Raw genomic sequence first — 21,284 nt, 5'->3', positions numbered from 1 at the left:
TGAAATTGGCTCTGAAATTGGGAAGTTATTTGTTGACAACCAGCGGTCCCTTCGTCGTGAAGTTGAACTTGCGTTGTCTGGAGTCCAATATCCTTCGATGTGAAGTTGAAATTGGCTCTGAAATTGGGAGGTTGTTTGTTGACAACCAGCGGTCCCTTCGTCATGAAGTTGAACTTGCGTTGTCTGGAATCCCATATCCTTCGCTATGAAGTTAAAATTGGCTCCGAAATTGGGAAGTTGTTTGTTGACAACCAGCGGTCCCTTCGTCGTGAAGTTGAACTTGCGTTGTCTGGAGTCCAATATCCTTCGTTGTGAAGTTAATATCGGCTCCGAGATTGCTATTGACAACTAGCCATCCCTTCGTTGTGAAGTTGAACTTGTGTTGTCTTGAGTGATATCCTCCGTCGTGGAGTTGAAATCGTGGATGTTTGACTCTGAGCTAGATATCCTTTGTCGTGAAGTTGAAATCTACTCTCGATCAAGTTGTGTTGCTTCGAGTTCAATATCCTTCGCCGCGAAGTTGATTTTGTCTCTAGCTAAGACTTGAAAAAGTTTTGAATTCTACAAATGTTTCAATCTGATGTTTGTTTTTTATCCTTGATCTGGGAAAATGCTTCTCAACCATCTCAATTATATGCATGAGCCTTGATTGGCTTCCAAGTACCTGTACTTTTCAATGAACCTTTGTACAGTAATATACGAATATCTTTTGCACAAATAACAAATCACTAAGTTTAAGCTCAATCTAAGATGCTTAAAAGGAACTGGTGTAGAGAAAAGAATTGTCTTTTATTCACGAGGGAAAAAGAACAAATAATACATAAAAAACATTTTGGAAGGTGAAGACATGAGGTATAATGAATGTCTTAGATTTCGATAAGTGGGAACTTCTGCGCTGAAAAGCCGTTAGGTGTCCTTGAATAAAGCCTTTGCCAAGGGATCTTTGAAAATGCGACAACATTCAGGAGAGTACAACATTTCCTGTGAAACATTCAGATGCCAGGGAGTTTCAACTGTCTGGATTTCTTGAATTATCCAAATCGCCCTTTCGGGTTTTCAACTTGGACCCATCCTTGGTTGCAAGCGCCCTTGCGGGTTTTCAACTTGAACCCACCTTTTTGTTCTTTTTCTTTTGTTTTTATCTTTTTTCAATTTTTCTTAATTTAGGGCGCCCTTTCGGGTTTTCACCCTAAATGTTTTTATTTTTTTTTGACTTAGGACGCCCCTTCGGGTTTTCATCCTAAGCGAAGTATTTCTTAACTGCATCCGAATTGATGGGATGTGGTAGGTCAGGTCCGTCCATTTCGGCCAGGACAAGGGCTCCTCCAGAAAAGCCTTTTTCACAAATAGGATCCTTCCTAATTTGGCGTCCATTTTCCCGAAATCTTTCTGAACTGGCAAAATTCTCTTTAGCACCAGATCTCCTTCTCGGAATGTTCTCGGGCGTACCTTCTTGTCATGTGCTCAAATCATTCGTTTCTGATAGATTTGGCCATGGCGAATGGCCTTTAGTCTCTTCTCATCTATCAAATTTAGCTGATCATATCTGGATTGAGCCCATTCCGCGTCATCCAGCTTGACTTCTGTCAAGACCCGTAATGGATCTACTTCAATGGGTAACATTGCTTCCATTCCATATGCCAGCGAAATGGAGTTGCCCCAGTCGAGGTTCGTACCGAGGTTCGTAAATGAACAAAGCGAAGGGCAGCTTCTCGGCCAGTCTTTGTAGGTCTCGGTCGTGTTTCTCTCTCACTCTTTTTAATGTTCTTGTTTGCTGCTTCTACTGCACCGTTCATCTTTGGTCTGTAGGTAGTAGAATTGTGATGTTTTATTTTGAATTGCTCACAAGCAGCCTTCATCATGTTGTTGTTCAAGTTTGTAGCATTATCGGTAATGATTCTTTCAGGTAAACCATACCGACATATGATCTCTTTCTTCAAAAACTTACAGATAACAGATTGAGTGACGCTGACATAGGATGTAGCTTCTACCCACTTGGTGAAATAATCGATGGCTACAAGGATGAAACGATGACCATTTGAAGCCTTCGGATGGATTTTCCCAATAACATCCATGCCCCACATGGAGAAAGGCCATGGTGATATCATGACATGAAGCGGATGAGGTGGAACATTTATTTTATCTCCGTAAATCTGATATTTATGACATTTTCTAGCATAGTTGATGCAATCACCTTCCAGTGTGGACCAGAAATATCCACATCTCATTACTTGTCTCGACATCATATGTCCATTTGCATGTGCTCCACAAACTCTGTCATGTACTTCTTCCATTATCATTTTCGCCTCTTCAGCATCGACGCATCTTAACAGAACTTGACTATGGCTTTTCTTGTATAAGACCTCCCCATCAAGAACGTACCCAGCTGCCATCCTTCTAATGGCTCATTTTGCCGATTTCAGTGGCTTCCTCTGGATAACTTCGATGCTTGATATACTGCAAAATGTCGTAGTACCAAGGCTTAGCGTCTTTTGTTTCCTCAATCTGGTAGCAATGAGCCGGTACTCATACGACTGCATGTCGATTGGCATCATTTCAGATTCCCCGCCAAGTTTGAATGCGGCTGCCAAGGTAGCCAAAGCATCAACCATTTGATTTTCCTCTCTTGGCACATAGTGGAAAGTGACTTCATCGAATTCTTCGAGCAAATCCAACATTAGCTTCCGGTATTCTATCAATTTTGTATCTTTGGTTTCCCATTCTCCACGGAGCTGATAGATTACTAATGCTGAATCTCCGTACACCCGCAAGGTCTTTACACTTTGCCCCAGCGCAGCTCGAATTCCTAAGAACAGCTTCGTATTCTGCCACGTTGTTGGTACAATCGAAGTTTAGTCTGCTGGTAAATGGGTAGTGACTCCTTCCGGAGATCAATATTGCCCCAATACCATGTCCTAATGCATTGGATGCCCCATCGAAGTACATTCTCCAGGAACTGTCTGTTGAAGTAACTGCTTCTTCTAAAGATAAAGCCATCAAGTCCTCATCTGGGAAATCAAAGTCTAGTGGCTCATAATTCTCGTTGGTTCTGCTTGCTAAGAAATCCGATATGGCGCTTTCCTTTTATGGCTTTCTGGCTCACGTACTCAATGTCAATTCAGACAATAACATCTGCCATCGGGCTATCCTTCCAGACGAGCAGGTACACCCATCATTTTAAAGGATCTAACTTGGAAATCACCAAGTGTGTGATACAACATGTATTGTCTGAGTCTTCTTGTAGCCCAAACTAAAGCACAACAAACTTTCTCGATAGGCGGATATCTGACCTCGCAATCAGTGAACTTCTTGCTCAGATAGTAGATGGCTCTTTCTTTTCTTCCAGACTCGTCATGTTGACCCACAACCCATTGAGTTCTCGAATATGGAAAGGTACAAGAATAAAGGTTTGCCTGGGATGAGAGGCATTAAAATATGGGATAATCTTTCACCTTCTCGAATGCGATCTGACAGTTTTCGCTCCATGCCCCAGGGCTGTTCTTTCGGAGAAGTCGGAAGATTGGATCACACTTATCGGTTAATTGAGATATGAACCGTGCTATGTAATTCAATCTGCCCAGAAAACCTCGGACCTCCTTTTGTGTTCGAGGTGGAGGTAGATTCTGGATAGCCTCAACTTTGTCAGGATCAACCTCAATGCCTTCTCTACTGACCACGAAACCTAACAGTTTCCCAGATGTTACCCTAAAAGTACACTTGTTAGGGTTTAGTCGAAGCTAGAACTTCCTTAATCTCTGGAAGAGCTTTCTCAAATGCTCGACATGTTCGTTTTCGGTTTGTGCCTTGACAATCATGTCGTCGACATAAACCTCAATTTCTTTGTGTATCATGTCTTAGAACAGGGTTACCATGGCTCTTTGATATGTTACCCCAGCATTCTTTAATCCGAAAGGCATCACTTTGTAACAGAAAGTCCCCCACATTGTGACAAAAGTGGTCTTCTCCATGTCCTCAGGGTGCATCTTGATCTGATTGTATCCCGAAAATCCATCCATGAATGAAAAGTAGTTGCTCCCAGCTGTATTGTCCACAAGAGTGTCTATGTGTGGTAGAGGAAAGTTATCTTTGGGACTTGCCTTGTTAAGGTCCCAGTAATCGACACACATGCGTACTTTTCCGTCCTTCTTCGGCACAGGCACTATGTTGGCCACCACTCCGGATATTTGGCCACTTGAAGAAATCCGGCATCAAATTGTTTCTTGACTTCTTCCTTGATCTTGAGGAGCATTTTCTGGCCGCATCCTTCTCATTTTCTGCTGCACTGGTTTGCATTCTGGTTTAATTGGAAGTTTATGGACTACCATATCTGTGTCTAGTCCAGGCATGTCTTGATATGACCAGGCGAACACCTCTTTGTATTCCTGAAGTAAATCTATCAGGTTTTGTCTTGCTTCAGTCGAAAGAATTGTACCGATTTTAACCTCCTTTCGATCTTCCTCCGTGCCCAGATTCAAGATTTTGATTATCTCTTTATGGGGCAATATTTGTTTATCTTCTCTTTCTACCATTCTCAATAATTCAGTAGGCAAGTTGCACTCCTCTTCAGTGTTGCGTTCATCAAATTCCCCGAGACAAATGGCTTATTTAAAATCCACCTCCGGATTAGTGCCTACATTATCGTTATCTGGGATCTGAAAGATGGGAAAATATGTGTGAGAGAAAAATATCCCACACAAAATAATCAAGAATTAAGTTTTTAGGGAAAGTGGAAACGAAGTATTGAAATAAAGAGGATAGATAAAAGGAACTAAAGGAAAATTTGTTTGTCATGAAAAGAGAAAGAAAAAAAAATTGCATCTTTTATTGAACTTAAACCTAATATTTATTCACCCTTACAAAAGATCACCTATTGCCCCGGGTATAGGCAAATAGGGACAGTCCGAATATTACTCTGAAAAATTCTTGTTAAATACAGGTAGTTCTTCGACCGTCCAACTGCTAGGCACGAACCCAAGTGGCAAAGGGCACATCCCAGATCTAACGACGTCGTCAGCATTTCCAGTGGTTACGACATTAATGCTCAGTTCTTCCAAATCCGCCTCTAAATCTGCTGGGGGTGGTTTCAAACACATATCCACCTGTCTTGAATGTGTGGCAAAGAGGCAGGAATGTCATGGGCTCCCGTTGAAGTTCATTTCCAGTCAACCTGGCTAGTCTTCTTTCTCGGTTCTTCTGAACTTATTTTCTCCTTTCATGGTAACTGGGCTGAAAGCCGAGCCCAAACCGATCTATCTTTGAAACGGGAAGGACTGGATCAATCCTCTCTTGCAGAAATTTCCCAAAACCTCTTCCAGTCTTGGCACCTTGTCCCAATGTTTGCATGATCTCCATTCTGGTACACTTGGAAAGCCGGGGTCTAGGAATCGTTTTTTCTTCTGCTACAAAGGTGGCATTCACAAATTCCAAGGAGCGGAATGAATATTCCACCGCCTTCTCATCTACCTCGATGTATGGGCCTCCGTGGTCACACTTGCCACAATGATAATTACTAAGGCCCCGTCAATAACAAATTTAACCTTCTGGTGCAGTGTGGATGGTACTGCACCACTTGATGAATCCATGGCCTTCCCAAAGACAGTTGTAAAAGGCATGATATCCATCACCAGAACTCAATGTTGTAGGTGGCTGGTCCGATGGTCAATGTCACCTCGATCTTGCCAATTACCTCTCTCTTGGTTCCGTCAAATACTCGACCACGTTCTGGCATGCCCTCATATGAGAGTATCTATTGGCAGCCTTTTAAAGTGCTAAGGCATTACGTTCAGAGCTGAGCCGTTGTCAATCAATACTTGCAAAGCATTGTAATGCCTTTGTTCGCCCTCTTCCTCCGGATGGAATCATCATCTGAAAACGAGATGAGATTATCGGCTTGAATTATTCCCAGTCGATCCATCTTACTGACTGGTATGTCCTGTGGCACGAATGTTTGATTCAAGACTTTCAACAGTGCCTCCCAATGTGCTTCCGAGCTTAATAACAGTGCCAACATTGAAGTGCGTGTCGGCAAGTTGTGGAGCTGTTCTACAATACTGTACTCACTATGCTTCAGAAATTTGAGGAACTCTTTAGCTTTTTCCTCCTTGATAGGTTCATTGATAGTCAATACATCTTCCTTGAAGGGCTCTAGTTGTCTTTGCCCCATATTGTTGTCACATCCTTCGGAAGTACTCACCTGGCATCCGCACTTCCATGGCACTTGCCGATTGTCTTTGTACTGAAAAGGTCGAGGGCGTAATCACCACCTTTGCTTGTGGAGTTACTGTTGACATCTTCGATTAGGGTAATGATCAAAGGACTACCCCTGCCAAATCTCTTGTCTGATGCACTTTCAGTAGCACAAATGTCTGCTTCCGGGGAATCCTGAACTTCTTCGTAAAACTCCAGCTCCCTATGGTCCATCATGAGCTGGACTAATGTTCGGAACTCGGAACATCCTTGCACTTTATGCCCCTCTTCATCGTGGTAGCAGCAATAATTACCACCTTCATTCCTTGTTGGACATGACTGCGGTGTAAGAAGCCCCGCCTTCACCATTTGGTTCCATACCCAGGCCAAAGAGTTTTGACTTCTGAAACATTGGTTTTGACTCTCTTGCCGTCCCTGGTGGTGATTGCATTAATTCTAGTCTCTGGGAGATTAGGCAAGGGATTCTTGGCGACGTTGGGTGTTTCAGAGTTGAAAGTGATCCAATTTTTGTTCCGCATTCGTTGTACAAGCCTCTTGAATGCGAGACAACCTTCGATCGAATGTCCTTGCACACCGTCATGGTATTCACAGTTTGCATTCTCATCATACCATCTTGGATATGGGGTTTCATTGGGTAAGGCGACACTGCATGAGTATCAAAGAGTTGTTGATATAATTCTTTATATGTCATGGGAATGGGATCGAACTGCTCTCTTTCCCTTTCTTTCCATGGTTCTCTCTGAGCTTGATTAGAAGTACCAGATGGTACAACTGCAGCGGTCTTTGAGCTTGAGACCGTAACGCCCTTGTTGACGTTGTAGGTGTCGACATTATTGATCTCTCGATCTTTGTTCTTCATGGGAGGCTTTTTACTAGAGTCTCCTCCTTCGATTTTCCCTTGTTTAATGGCCAACTCAATCATTTCGCCAGCCATAACTAGATCTGAGAAACCTCCATATGTAATTGCCACCAGGTGCCCGAAATAAGGTGCCTTCAGAGTTTGTACAACTAACTTTCTAGTCTCCTTTTCATCCAAGGGCGGATGAACCTGCACAGACAGATCCCTCCATCGCTGTGCATATTGTCGGAAACTTTCGTTGTGCTTCTTTTCCAAGCTCTGTAGCATAACCCGGTCTGGTCATATCGTTGATATGTTTATATTGTTCCAGGAAGGACTTGGCTAAGTCTTTCCATGTTTTGATATGAGTTCGGCTGAGCTGGTTGTACCAACGGATAGCAGAACCAGATAGGCTCTCCTGAAAGCAGTGGATCAGGAACTGGTCATTCCCCCCATATCCTGTCATCTTCCGACAGAACATAGTGATATGGGAAGATGGGCAGCTGTTTCCATCGAATTTTTCAAACTCAGGAACTTTAAATTTTGGCAGAAGCACCAAATTTGGAACTAGGCTCAGCTCTCTTGCGTCCACTCCATAATAGACATGATCCCCTGAACCAACTTCATTCGATCTTCTAGCATCCTGATCTTTTCTTCTATCTTCTTCGTTTTGCCATCTTCATCGAAATCTGGGATACCGTAATCATCTGGATGATTATCAGGATTAGTTGTGGAAGTTTGCACCTTTACAGCAGATGATGCTTTTCTTTTGACACCAGAAGAGTTCTCTTGTGGTGTTGGTATGATCTCGGGTGAGATAACCACCTGTGGGGCTGGTGATATGATTACCCCCAGGAACCTCCTTCTACTAGCTTGCTGTAATCCAGATACTTGGCACAATTTGATCAACCAATGACTCCTGGTTCTTCTTGATGGACTCCATGGTGCTTGACTATTTGAGCCATCCTGTCTTCCAATTCTTTTTGCTCTCGTCATGTTCTCCTCGAGTTTTTCCATTCTGGCCTCATTTGTCTCTTCTGCTCGGGTATTGTGGATGCTGCGTATTTAATGTCTATAGTGGTAGACTTGGTGTTTTCTCTTTCGCTTTCTGAGACATGTTCTATTTGTTAATACGAATGTAAAAACATGGAAAATATAGAAATAAACATGAAATATAGAATGCAAAATATGCAATGCATGATGTATGCAGCTTAGAGGTACTGATCCAGAAAAAAGTGTTCATTATTATAAATAATCTTTATTCAGACAAAAATATCTTATCTTGTAAGAGACATAAAAATAATTAAAGGTACACTCGGACTAAATCTTCTAAACGCGAATAGTTTCTAGTAGATTGACAAGTCTTCTGCCTTCATCCGTCACTGGTTGAATACCTTGTCGAACCACTCCGGCTTCCATGGCCAGGCCATGAAGATGACGGGCTGCTTTTTGCACTTGATCCAGGAAATCTCGGATGGTTGCATCTCGGGCCCTCACCCTTCGCTGTGCTTGCTCCCAACGGAAACGCCATTGTAATCCTCCGTCGAAAGGCACTATCTGCAGCTCGTTTTCTTGTCTCTTGAACCATCTACAATAGCTTCTAACTCAGCTATTGTTTTGCCATCTTTTTCATGCTGTTCTTCTAAGTCAGCTACCCGAACTCTCAAGCGCTGGTTTTGGTATTGACTATCTGCCAAGCGTCTTTGGGCAGTTTTCATCTGTTCCTTCCAAGCTCTCTCATTAGGCCCCTCGAACTTCCTTTTCAGGCTATGAGCTTCATCTTTCCAGTATTCGAAAGCCACTTTCAACTTGGAGTTATCTTTGACTTTATCTTGATACCCCTTTCTCAGTCTTCGAGCTCAAAACGTACTCTTTTCTGTTCTCTTTCCAGTTTATCTGCTCGATCTTTTGAGAGTCGGCCTCTAGCTCCACTGTAGCGCTCGCTTCAAGTTCCTTTATCCTCTGCTTCAGCTCGCTATTCATAGCTTCAAACTCGGTCTTGGCTATCTCAAGCTCAGAAGGAACATGCCTGAGATGTTCTTCCATGGTACGGGTGTCCTCACAGTATGGCACCGAATATTGTCATTTTTCCTCAACCTTCGCCACTCCACATAATCAGGAGTAAGCATGCTTCTGGCAGCTACAACATCCATCCGGAATACTTTCCTCCATGAATCGGCTGCTTCTTTGATCATCTTCTTATAACTGTCACCATGATACTCAAACTGACCTAGCTAATCCGTATGTTGCTGGGACAAACTGACGTGCCCCATATTGTCTAAATGCTAATAACGGTGCATACCCGACTGCTCCCCAAAGTCCAAGTATGGTCAGAGTGTCAGAATCACCACATCGAAAAAGAATGTCGCTGAGGAATAACCAGGGGGCTCTCCAGACAATATCCCGGTCCTGAAGATGCGTAAAGACTTCACCATTTTTCCTTCGCGCCTTCATGCCATTTCAAGGTGATGAACTCACCTAGAGGTGAATAGGTGGTGCTGAAATGGCGGTAGGCAACCCCGTTAGTCTTCCAGAAGTGGCTGTGAATCCAGACCTGAAGGAGCTGCATACACCAGGTGAATCTTCCTCCGCCAGTTCTTCGGCAATGGTTGAGAGATCGAAAGGTCTCGGCTAAGATGGCTGGTGCTGGGTTAACTCGTTTTGAGAGTTGCTCAACAGTTCTACCACGGCAGCGTCAATGCACCCCAAAGCCTTCGGAAAGATAATCAAACCATACAGACCTAGTGCAAAAAGGTCTACAGTCTTCCACTTATCAGGGTGAGTTTTCATTAGTTGCTTTATATGGATCCATTCGATTCCTTCCCCGCTACCTTTATGCCGGAGTCGATCAGTTACCCATTTTCATCAACCCCTGCAATCTTGGCCAGTCCGTTCTTGAAAGGCTGACTCTTGATGTTTTTATATGCTCTCTCTAGTTTGATGCCTTCGCAGTGCAAGTAGTACTCTTCGATAGTAGTCACCATGTCTTCCCGTTAAAGGTGAAGCAACTATATCCCGGGTTCCAGAATTGAATTAATGCTCGGAGCAGGGGCTCATCAGTCTTAACATGGAGCAAGAGGGCGATATCACCATATCGTTGGCTGAACTTCTACTTTCTGTCATTCTTCCAACTGTCCCAAATGTTTCGCAGTTCTTGGACATCATTCTGTTTCAGGCTGACAGCGGCGTGACTAACCAGCTCTGACACATAATTTCCCTAAAACTGTCTCCCTTCTCTTTCTGAGTCTTCTCGGACCATAGTCGTGCCTCAGCGTTTTCAATCTCTTGTATTACAACACCTTTGTCCATTAATTCGAATTATTTTGTGTATAACAAATTTTTAGGGATCAATAGCCTCTTGTAATGATGCAAATGCTAGAAAACAAACATAAAGGCAAAAACATTAATAAAATAAAAATACAAATAAAAAAATGACGGAAGGAAAAAACACAAAAAAAATGGTTAGGGTAAAAATATCCTAGGTTTTGGAACGTGGTTTCGGGGTAGGCTCTAATTCTTCATGGTCTCCCGGTTTAGGTTTTAAAAACGGTACCCGAGTTCTCCTTACCGGTGCCCCCTTGGGCTTGCCAGACCCTTAGTCCTAAACCCATCACATGCTTGTGTGGACTAAGTTAAACTCGAGAGGAGACATTCCCTTATGCCCGCACGGTGAATAAATTCACATGAAGACATAAGGTATATGAATCCCGAAGGCTACTTGCTAGGACCGCACTGTGAATAAATTCACACGAAGGCGTCGCTTTCACCCCTACTTAAAATAGGGTTTGGAGCTCGGGTTTAGAGTTTTAGATGAAAAACACTTTGAAGGCTGAAATCACGAGAAAATGATTAGTCCAACTATTTACTCAAAAATATCAAAGTAAGTAAAAAGGATCGAAATGTTACCTTAAATTTAAACTTACCTTTCGTTAAAAAGACAACTGAAATTACCTTAGCCTGACTCACTTACCTGTCTCCCCAGCGGAGTCGCCAAGCTGTCGTAACCGTCTTTCGGTTGGGCCCCGGAATTAGGCTTCGACTTAGAAAAATATGGATTGGAGTCGCCACCGACCATTTATTTAAAAATAAATGGGTGATCGGATACCCTATTTCTTACCTGATCTGCGTCTTACCAGAAATATGTCGGGCTCAGGAGTCGGTTACGGTCAAGGAAGGATTAGCACCCTTGAACCGCCCTTTCGGTACTACGTAATTTCCAGTTGTCTTAATTAGGAAAAATAACAAGTTAAATTAAAAGGTAAAGTTTCGATCCTAATTACTTACCCTTGATTGATTTGAAAATTCTAAAAAGTCAAAACCGTTAGATTGTGAAAAATACATATATATGAAAATATATATATATATATATATAATAAATATAATATAATAATAAAAAATATGTAATAATAATAAACGAAATATATTTAAAGAAATAAGAAAATGATTAACAAAAAAAAAAAGAAATTTAATAGATAAATTGACAATGGTTAAAAATAAAATAAAGAAATCAGTGGCCAAATTAAGATGGAATCGAAGTTTAAAATTGAATTAGGGGGCTAAATTCAATATTTGAAAACTGGGACCAAAACGCAAACTCCCTATTTTTTGTTAAAAACACGCGGGTCAGATGGGTTATACGGATCAGGTCACAGTCCAAGCGGGTATACTATAAATACTAATTTCAGCAAACAAGTTTACACTTCTCATTTAGTTTCCAAACAGATCAAAACAGCCCCCTTAGAATTCTCTGAAATGTTCATCCGTGTTTTCACAATGAAGAACACGGCCACCCCCAAACCCAGAAATACGGTAGCGCCGTCTCGCGGCCACCTTTGATCGACGCCGACCGCCGTTCATCGGCGACAAACTCTAAAAACAAATTGATTTTTTTGAAAGCTTTTCTTCCACTCTCTTCGAAAACCAAATATTTCTTTGAAAAAAATAAGTCTCGGTAGATGAGATTGAAAGTTCAAAGATCCACCCCTCTGTCATCGACCAAACGTTTTATTTGGGTTTAAATCAAGAACAACACGATGGAAACAACATGCAAGCTATCAAAACAATAAAAGGTATGATCTGTTACCTTTCGTTCTTCTCAAAAATCAAAAAAAATGTTTCGGTTTTTGCTCTGGTTTCTGCTTGGAACTTCTGCTTTTATTTCATGTAATCCGAATGTCCTACAATGGTGTTGCTTTACACTTATTTATAAAAAAGAAAGCATTTTTTAGATTACATTTTGAATCCTAATAGGAGTCTAATGTTGGGTTGTTGGTGATGAACATGAATCTCGGTGGCCGGACGTTTCTGGGGTTATTGGAGAGGCGTGCACGGCGAGGAGTCCTCAACCATGGGTGATGCGGCGTTGTGGATGAGTGAAGGAGGGCTTGGTGCTGGACCAGAATCTTCTGTCGGGCTCTATAGCTCCTTGGGCCTGTAAAATAAATAATTAAATAAGAAAAATAAATAAATAATATATTATTATATGATAAGGTCGAAATATAGCGTCTACAAACATTATATATTTTTTAGTTCATATTTGAGGTTTGGAATTGTCTTTGTCAATACCATTGTCTTCAAGATTTATTTTTTAGTCACCACCATTAATTATTACAACATTTGAAAGATTTTAAATTAGAATATATATATATATATATATATATATATATATATTGAAAATATAAATTAGAATATATTTAAACACGTATAAACCTATGATTTAAGAGATAAAAATTATAAATAATTTTACATATTAAATAGAAAAAAATTAAACGTGAGAAACAAATTTAGAAACGGCACCTACGAAGTCGCAAAATGTAGCACCTACCTAAAAAGGATGCGGTTGAACTTTCATATCAATAACAAGTGAGCAACTACCAAATCAACTTTGATTCGGTGAAAAATAATTTTAAAAAGAACCTTAAAATAGGAAATTTTGGTATTTTTTGGTGCGATATGAAGATATGAACATGGACATGTTTAATAAAAATAATAAATGATACAATCATATATAATTAATAAATTGTATCATTTATGTTTAATTAACATAGAGAGGTAATATTAATTATTTGTATGTAATATTATGACTTCCTCTCCGCTTCCCTCCTCTGAATCGCCGATAACCACGACGCAACCAATCAAATTCCTCTCAATCCTCTGGATGGATACTGTGTCCAACGTGGACGAAGATATCATCATCGAAACCCGTTTCGACCATCAATCCAATTCTCGTCCCGTGCTTATCAATTGATGGAAGCGAGTATGGCTAAAACCGTGGTTCTCAGGCTTTTAGAAAGGAATATATGCCTTCATGCCCTCACAAATAAAGTGCATAGCCTTTGGCAATCCACCAAACCATTCACCATTATGGATCTCGAGAATGACTACTTCTTAGCCATATTTCAAACTGAAGAAGTCTACGTTAAAGTTTTGGCGGATGGTACTTCGATCATTTACAGACATACCTAACAGTTCAGCCGTGGATGATGAATTTCCGTACTTCATAATCGTTTCCGACAATGGTCATCGTTTGGATTCAGTTTCCAGGCCTCCCCGAGTATTTGTATGACAGGAAAATTTTGCAATCCATTGGTAGTTTCGTGGGAAAGGTGGCGAAATTGGATTTCCACACCGACACTAGCCATAGACGGTGATTTACTAGGGTTACAGTCTATGTGGATCTCATAAAATCCCTAATCTCTAAAATCTTCTTTGATTTGTTTCTCATTTGGTTGTTTTGGTCATTTGCAGGAAGCTTGTAGTCTCTATGTTCACCAACAAACTGAAGGGACCACTCCTGCGGATTCAAACCAACATGTCCCAAACAGAAGTGGCGATCAACAAAAACCAAATCAATGGAAGTGAATATCTGAGTCAAAACGAGGTCGATTCCGTTTCCTACGACCCTATGATGGTAGTTGAGAGGCGAAGCCGCCGGCAAGAACAAGCTTCAACTAAGAAACCGACGCAAAATCTGCCACAGAAGGGAACTAGCCACCGTATCAATGTCCCAACGGTTAACTCAAACTCAAACAGGAATGGAAAGTCCCCGAAGTCGAGCAGCGGTATTGAAGGAGAAATATCCGAAAATTATGCAAACAAACTCACAACCCCTATTAGTCAAGTTGCCGATAATTTTAGTCCCTTGAATATTCCCCAGGATATTCACCAAGTCAAGGGTATTGGAAGTCCCGAACTATCTCGATCCATTGGCTTAGCTCGAAAATAGCTCATCACACCCGGCTCGGGCGGTTCAGACTAGTCCAGACATGTCTTCTATAAGCTTCTAGGCAGCAAATGAAGCCCACACGCAGGTGATGGTACGTGGGGCACGTGTGACGACAACATGCAATAGAGAAGGAGGTCGATCTCTCCAATAGCTTCTACTCACCAAAATCAATCCAAAACAATTCACAATATGGCTAAAACGAAAAGAAACGAGCGCAAAGTGACCTGGTTCTTATCAACGATAGTTGGAGCCAAAAATCATAACGATGGAGAACACCGTTGGTTGGGTCTTGACCGATACTGAACGAGAAAGATGATGGAACATGTGGTGAGGTCACCAGAGCTTAGAATAGGCAATAATTTGGAGAAAATCAAGGTGGCAGTTTGGGTCTCGGTGAACTTTCAAACGCTGATTTACGGTTAACGACAACGAATTTCAACGAACGACCATCGGGATTTTATTCACGAGAGGTCACCGGTCACTCCGATAGTGGAAGTGTCAAACACGGTGACCGAACGACGACAGTTCAAAGGGAAATGAGGTTTTTAAATATTTAGGGATTTATTATTGGCTCTAATAGAAAAGGGTTTGAATTTGGGGTTTCTAAAAATTAGGGCTGGTATTATTGAAAAAACATTATTAATAAAACATATCAAAACAATGCCCTGGCCTAAATGGTAGGGTATAGGCGACCATACAGCTTGACGTGGGTTCAATTCCTCTCAGCCGCTAAACCATAAGGTCTAGAATTGGCTAAACCATAGCTATGATACCATTAAATATAACACCACCAACCCATATCCGACCGGATACGAATCTGAGGTGTCACATTGACTTTTCAACATTTACTTTTTTAAAAAAAACTGAAATTTAAACATGCATTTGAAATTAAATGGTAGAGCCTTCGATCAAAAGTAAATAAACAGAATTTAGCTTATATTGAAATTTAGAACTTAATAATTTACATAAATATAGTAATGTATGTTTACAAAAACGATCAGAGCATATGTGGTTCAAAACTTAAATTGCATGCCAACACATAATACTATAAAATCACATACTGTATAAGTTGTTTCTGATATGATCTTCTCGTATTGGTATGTTGTCTTGTCGGCTCTTAGCTTGGCTCTTCCTGCTTCTTTGAACCTACGTGTGAAACACTCACACACTAAGTCACCGACTTAGTGAGGCATAAAAAGTGCGTAATAAAACTTAAACATTTACCATAATATAAGCATTTCAAACAATCATATAACACGAAATCCATAGAACATATCATATAACAAAATGCACACATGCACATAGACTATCATTATCATCATGCATTGTTCGTTTATATATTTCCTTTTAGCAGCCCATGGTACATTATTGAGAACTTAAGGTATGTGAGTACATTGAGGTTGTGTACAAATGTTGTTGCCACAGCTCGTATAAATTGCACCGAAGTGCCACATAGAATGTCCCGAAGGACCATATAGTATTGTCCTGAAGGACCATATAGAAATGTCCCAAAGGACCACGTAGAATTGTCCCGAAGGACCACATAGAACCCTCGACTCTTGGCATGACAATTATACCATCATCTCTCATAACACATACTATGGGCTTTACTATTTATATACTTCACTTAACTTGTATCACATAGACATGTCACATAGATCACTTTCACATAGCTTATATGATATTTTCATGTACTCATATAACTCAATGGTACATAACTTATCTCATTCTCATGTAGTCATATAAGATGATATGTAACACATAAACCAGATAAAACAATGCACATAGCACATAACATATACTCATAGTTATGTACACATAATAACAATATTAACAACATATTAGTATTCATGCAATCATGAAATCAAAATATTGAAAATAGACTCATCGCAAGTCTAATTTCCATATAATCATATACTATAGTAATATGCACTCACATTGGCCTCACTAGTCAAACCAAAACACTTATGACTCTTGAACACACTTATAGCTTTGAATCGTCTTGTACTTGCCTTTGATCGATATCTACACAAATATATGATCGATATGAATATCGGAGTTCAATCACTATAAATCAATCCTTAATAACTTAAATTAAACAAAGCACCTAATTCAATAATTCAATTTGAATAGTATCGGTACTCAAGGTACAATACCGATACTTCCTCACTGGAGTATCGATACTATATTTCAGTATCGATACCTATTCTCGGTTCTGGAATTTCATCTCTAGAAATGGTACCGATACTTATATCCTAGTATCGTTACCCTTGGTACCGATACTACTACTTCTGGATTGATACTCTTTGAATAATTTCTCAATTTGTTTCTTATGGTATCGATATTGTTCATCCAGTATCGATACCCAGACCCAAATATCATTTATTTTCAATTTGAAGTATCGGTATTGTTCATCCAGTACCGATACCCCTTGCCACGGAACTTATTCCTTTAAACCCGAAAATTTGCCAATACTTTACTAAATTCTTCACTTTAATCTCCTTTTAAACCTTTAAACTCAATTATACTCACCCAAACCAACTTATTTCACTTTAGTACTCTTAAACATCCAAATTCTCAATAGCACACTTGAAATCAAAAATCATACCAAATTTTCAACTTTGTTATTAATCATTTCTATCCTTTTAGATTTATTATTTTAGCTTATGACAAGTCAAATTTCACTTTACAATTCATTTACTAGTTCTTACCCAACAATTCACTTAAAAATCCCTTTTTCTTAATCATCCATAACCTATCCATCTTTTAGTTTTAAGCAATCCTAAGCTTTCCTTAATCTTATAGATCACCCATAGACCAAAACCAAGCTTAATTTCAAGTAATAATCAGCTTATAAGAAACTCACCTTTGAAATAGGGTTCACAGCTCAAGGAAGAAAAAGAGATAATATTTCGAGATACTTCTTCCTGTCCTTATTCCCACATATATATACACCACTTAAAATATTTTTAATCCATATCTTTCATAATGACCAATATGCCTCTTTTTCTTTTAATCTTTGCTAATCCATCCTACACAGAGAAATTCTTATTAAATCCCTAAACTTTTCAATTTATTCACTTAAATCACAAAATTTCAAAATCTTACCTTGTGGTCACTAGCCCGATGTTTGCGATGTTACAAATCTCCCCTTAAGAAAATTCTTCCTCAGATTTTCATTGCACAAAGAGGTGGGGAAATTGTCTACGCATATCCTCTTCAAGTTCCCATGTCGCTTCCTCTACTTTGTGATTCCTCACAAAACTTTAACTAATAGAATCTTTTTATTTATTAGTGCTTAACTTCATATGCCAAAATCTACACTGGTTCTTCCTCATAAGTCAAGTCAGGCTGAACTTCTATTTATTCTTGTGCAATGATATGAGATGGATCAGATTTATATATCTGAAGCATAGAGACATGGAATTCATTATGAATCTTTTCCAAATCTAGTGGCAAAGTTAATTGATATGTCACTGGTCTCACTCTCTTAACAATCTCATATGGCCCAATGAATCTAGGGCTCAGCTTTCCTTTCCCGCCAAAACGTAATACTTTCTTCCATGGAGATACTTTCAAAAATAATTCATCTCCAACTTCAACTTCAACCTCAATCTCTTTTCTCTTTAAATCGACATACGACTTCTTTCTGTCGGATGCCATCTTGAGATTATGCTGTTGAATCACTTGAACTTTCTCTTCTATCACCTTGATCAAATAAGGACCAAGCATTTCCCGGTCTTTCAGCTCATACCAGTTCAATGGTGTACGATATTTCCTCCCATACAAAGCTTCATAGGGAGCCATTTTAATGCTTGATTGGTAACTATTATTGTAAGAAAATTTGGCAAGTGGCAAATACTTCTCCCATGATCCATTGAATTCGATAACACATGCTCTTAGAATGTCTTCCATAATTTGGATAGTCCGCTTAGACTTTCCATCTATTTGAGGGTGAAAGGTTGTGCTAAAGTTTAATCAAGTTTCTAACGCTCCATGAAAAGCCTTCCAAAATCTCGATGTGAATCTAGGATGTCGATCAGATACTATCGAAATAGGAACACCATGTAGTCGAATAATCTCTTTAATATATAACTCAGCATACTTATCCATGAAGAAATCAGTTCGAATGGAAATAAAATGTGCTAACTTAGTCAATCGATCAACTATCACCCATATTGAATCTCTTTTATTTGGAATCAAAGGTAACCTTATTACAAAATCCATTGTCACATTCTTCCATTTCCATTGAGGAATAAATATTGGTTGCAACAATCCTGAGGGAACTTGATGCTAAGCTTTAACTTGTTGATATGTCAAACACTTGGATACAAATTCCGTAATGTCCCTTTTCATTCCTGGCCACCAATATTGACTCTTAAGATCCATGTACATCTTATTTTCACCATGGTGCATAGTCAACGGACTACAATGAGCTTCTATCAATAGGTCCTTATTCAATTCCTCATCATCCGAAATCACAAGCCTCATTCGATAATACAGATTTCCATCAAACCTAATCTCAAAATCCTTATTTCCCTCATTTTTCACTTGATCCATCCTTTTTAAACATTTATCATCCTTACCTTGCAAGTCTTTGAATCGGTCCAATAACTTTGACTTAAGCTTTAATTTCGCAAGTAATGCACCACATTCACTCATTGACAATCTTGCATCTAGAGCTCGTAAAGCTGCGAATGTTTTCTGACTCAAAGCATCAGCTACCACATTTGTTTTATCGGGATGAAAGTCAATTATCACATCATAATCTTTGAGGAACTCAACCCATCTTCACTGTCTTAAATTAAGCTCTTTCTAAGTCATTAAATACTTCAAGCTCTTATGATCCATATAGAGATAACAACGTTCACTATATAAATAGTTACGTCATATCTTCAAAGCGAACACTACTACAACCAACTCCAAGTCATGCGCTGGATAATTCTTTTCATGTGGTTTTAATTGCCTCGATGCATATGCCACTACTTTACCTTCTTGCATCAATACACATCCTAAGCCATTATGGGACGCATCACTGTAAACCACGTAATTCTTGCTAGATTCGGGTTGAACCAAAATCAGAGCTTTTGTCAAAATTCTCTTTAATGCTTCAAAACTCTATTGACACTCAGGAGACCAAGAAAATGGTACATTTTTCCTCAACAACTTGGTCAAAGGCAAAGCTATCATCCAACATTTCTTAATGAACCTTCGATAATAACCTGCAAGACCTAGGAAACTCCAAACTTCAAACACATTCTTTGGAATTTCCTATTCAAATATAGTTTTTATCTCCTCAGGATCTACTTGAATCTCTTCTATAGAGATCACATGCCCAAGGAAGGCCACCTCATTTACTAGAACTCACACTTAGATAGTTTGACATAAAGCTTATTATCACATGTTCATCATTAGACTTTGAATACACCATTACATCATCAATGAAAATGACTACGAACTAATCCAGATAGGGTTGAAACATTCCATTCATAAGATCCATAAACGCAACAGGTGTATTCGTCACTCCAAACGGCATAATAATGAACTCATAATGACCACATCGCCCTAAAAGTTGTTTTCAGATAACCAGAGTGTAAATCAATCTTAGAGAATACTGAAACACCCTTTAACTGATCAAACAAATCATCGATCCTAGGGAGATGATACTTTTTCTGTATAGTCACCTTGTTGAGCTGTAGATAATCAATGTAGAGACATATTGAACCATCATTTTTCTTCACAAATAGCACTGGATCTCCTCAAGGTGACACACTAGGTCTGATAAATCCCTTATCCAACAACTCTTGCAATTGAATCTTTAATTCGTTTAATTCTTTTGGAGCCATTTGATAAGGTGGCATTGCTATCGGTGTTGTTCCAGGCATTACTTCAATTTGAAATTCAACCTCTCTGTCTAGAGGTAATCCTGACAACTCTATAGGAAAGATATTGGGGAACTCTCTAACTATTGGAATATCTTCTACTCCTTTCTCTCTCCTTAGCTCTAGTATCTATTACATTTGTAATGAAACCCTGACATCCTTGTAACAATAACTTATTTGCCGATATCACTGATATTACGTTTGCTAACGGATTAAATCTTTCAGTGATTATAATCACTTCTAATCCATCAGGACTAATCAGAGTTACTCTTTGCAATCTACTATCGACATTTGTATGATAATAATATAGCCAGTTCATTCCCAAAATTACTTCAAATTCGCCAAAGGGTAATTCCATAAGATTAGCAGGAAATTCAATTCCCTGAATCCTTATAGGACACCCTCGACACACTCGATTTACCAGAGTACTATTCCCTAATGGGTTAGTTAATATCACATCACTACTTGTTGCTTCAAGTTGGATTCTGAACTCTTTCACCAACTTACTACTAATATATGAATAAGTGGAACCCAAATCAATCAATACCAAAACAAATTTATCGAGTAACTGAAAAGTACTTATAATAATCTCATGATCATCGTGATCGTCATTGGTCTTTATGTTGTAAACCCGTGTAGTTGAATGCACTTCCTGTTGAGTGGAAGTCTCAGACTGATTCATTCCTCTACCTCTTCCTCTTCCTTTCTGAGATACCGAAGCAGATCGTTCAGACTGGGCAGTCTCTCCCATCATTATTGGACAATCCTGGATAAAATTTATGGTGTCCCCACAATGGAAACAGGCTCCGGAGACCACTCTACATACTCCGGTATGATTCTTTCCATAATGCTGACACTATTTTGATTGACCCTGATTCGATCTCCCAGCACCAGACCCTATTGATTGTGTCTATATGGCTCTCATCTGACTTGATCTTCTAGAAGATGATGCAACTGACTTAGACCTCGTCTAAGATCAAAAAAACCAGAATCTCTACCTCTCGTTGATGGTGCTGAACTCGATAAAGAACCAGCTCTCTTGGATGTCTCAGCTATCTGTTCTCCATACCTCTCATTCTAAGCTCTCTCAAGAGCTTTAGCACGGTTGACCACCTCTTGGAACGAGGACATA

At 39.6% G+C, this 21,284-nt stretch overlaps 1 protein-coding gene across 1 annotated transcript; it reads right to left on the bottom strand.

Annotated features, from left to right (window-relative positions):
• Positions 1-18,563: 18,563 nt before the first annotated feature.
• Positions 18,564-20,903, bottom strand: LOC120122168. The gene is made up of 2 exons (XM_039141388.1): positions 20,732-20,903; positions 18,564-19,039 (listed from the first exon to the last, which is right to left on the bottom strand). The coding sequence occupies exons 1-2, from the start codon at positions 20,901-20,903 to the stop codon at positions 18,564-18,566; spliced, it is 648 nt and encodes a 215-aa protein (XP_038997319.1).
• Between the last annotated feature and the right edge of the window lie 381 nt (positions 20,904-21,284).

This window comes from Hibiscus syriacus, unplaced genomic scaffold (genome assembly GCF_006381635.1).
Source record: "Hibiscus syriacus cultivar Baekdansim isolate YM2019G1 unplaced genomic scaffold, ASM638163v2 tig00110384_pilon, whole genome shotgun sequence".
NCBI classification, from domain to species: domain Eukaryota; kingdom Viridiplantae; phylum Streptophyta; class Magnoliopsida; order Malvales; family Malvaceae; genus Hibiscus; species Hibiscus syriacus.
The sequence above is the reverse complement of the archived record's forward strand: the minus strand, read 5'-3'. Positions and strand labels throughout refer to the sequence as shown.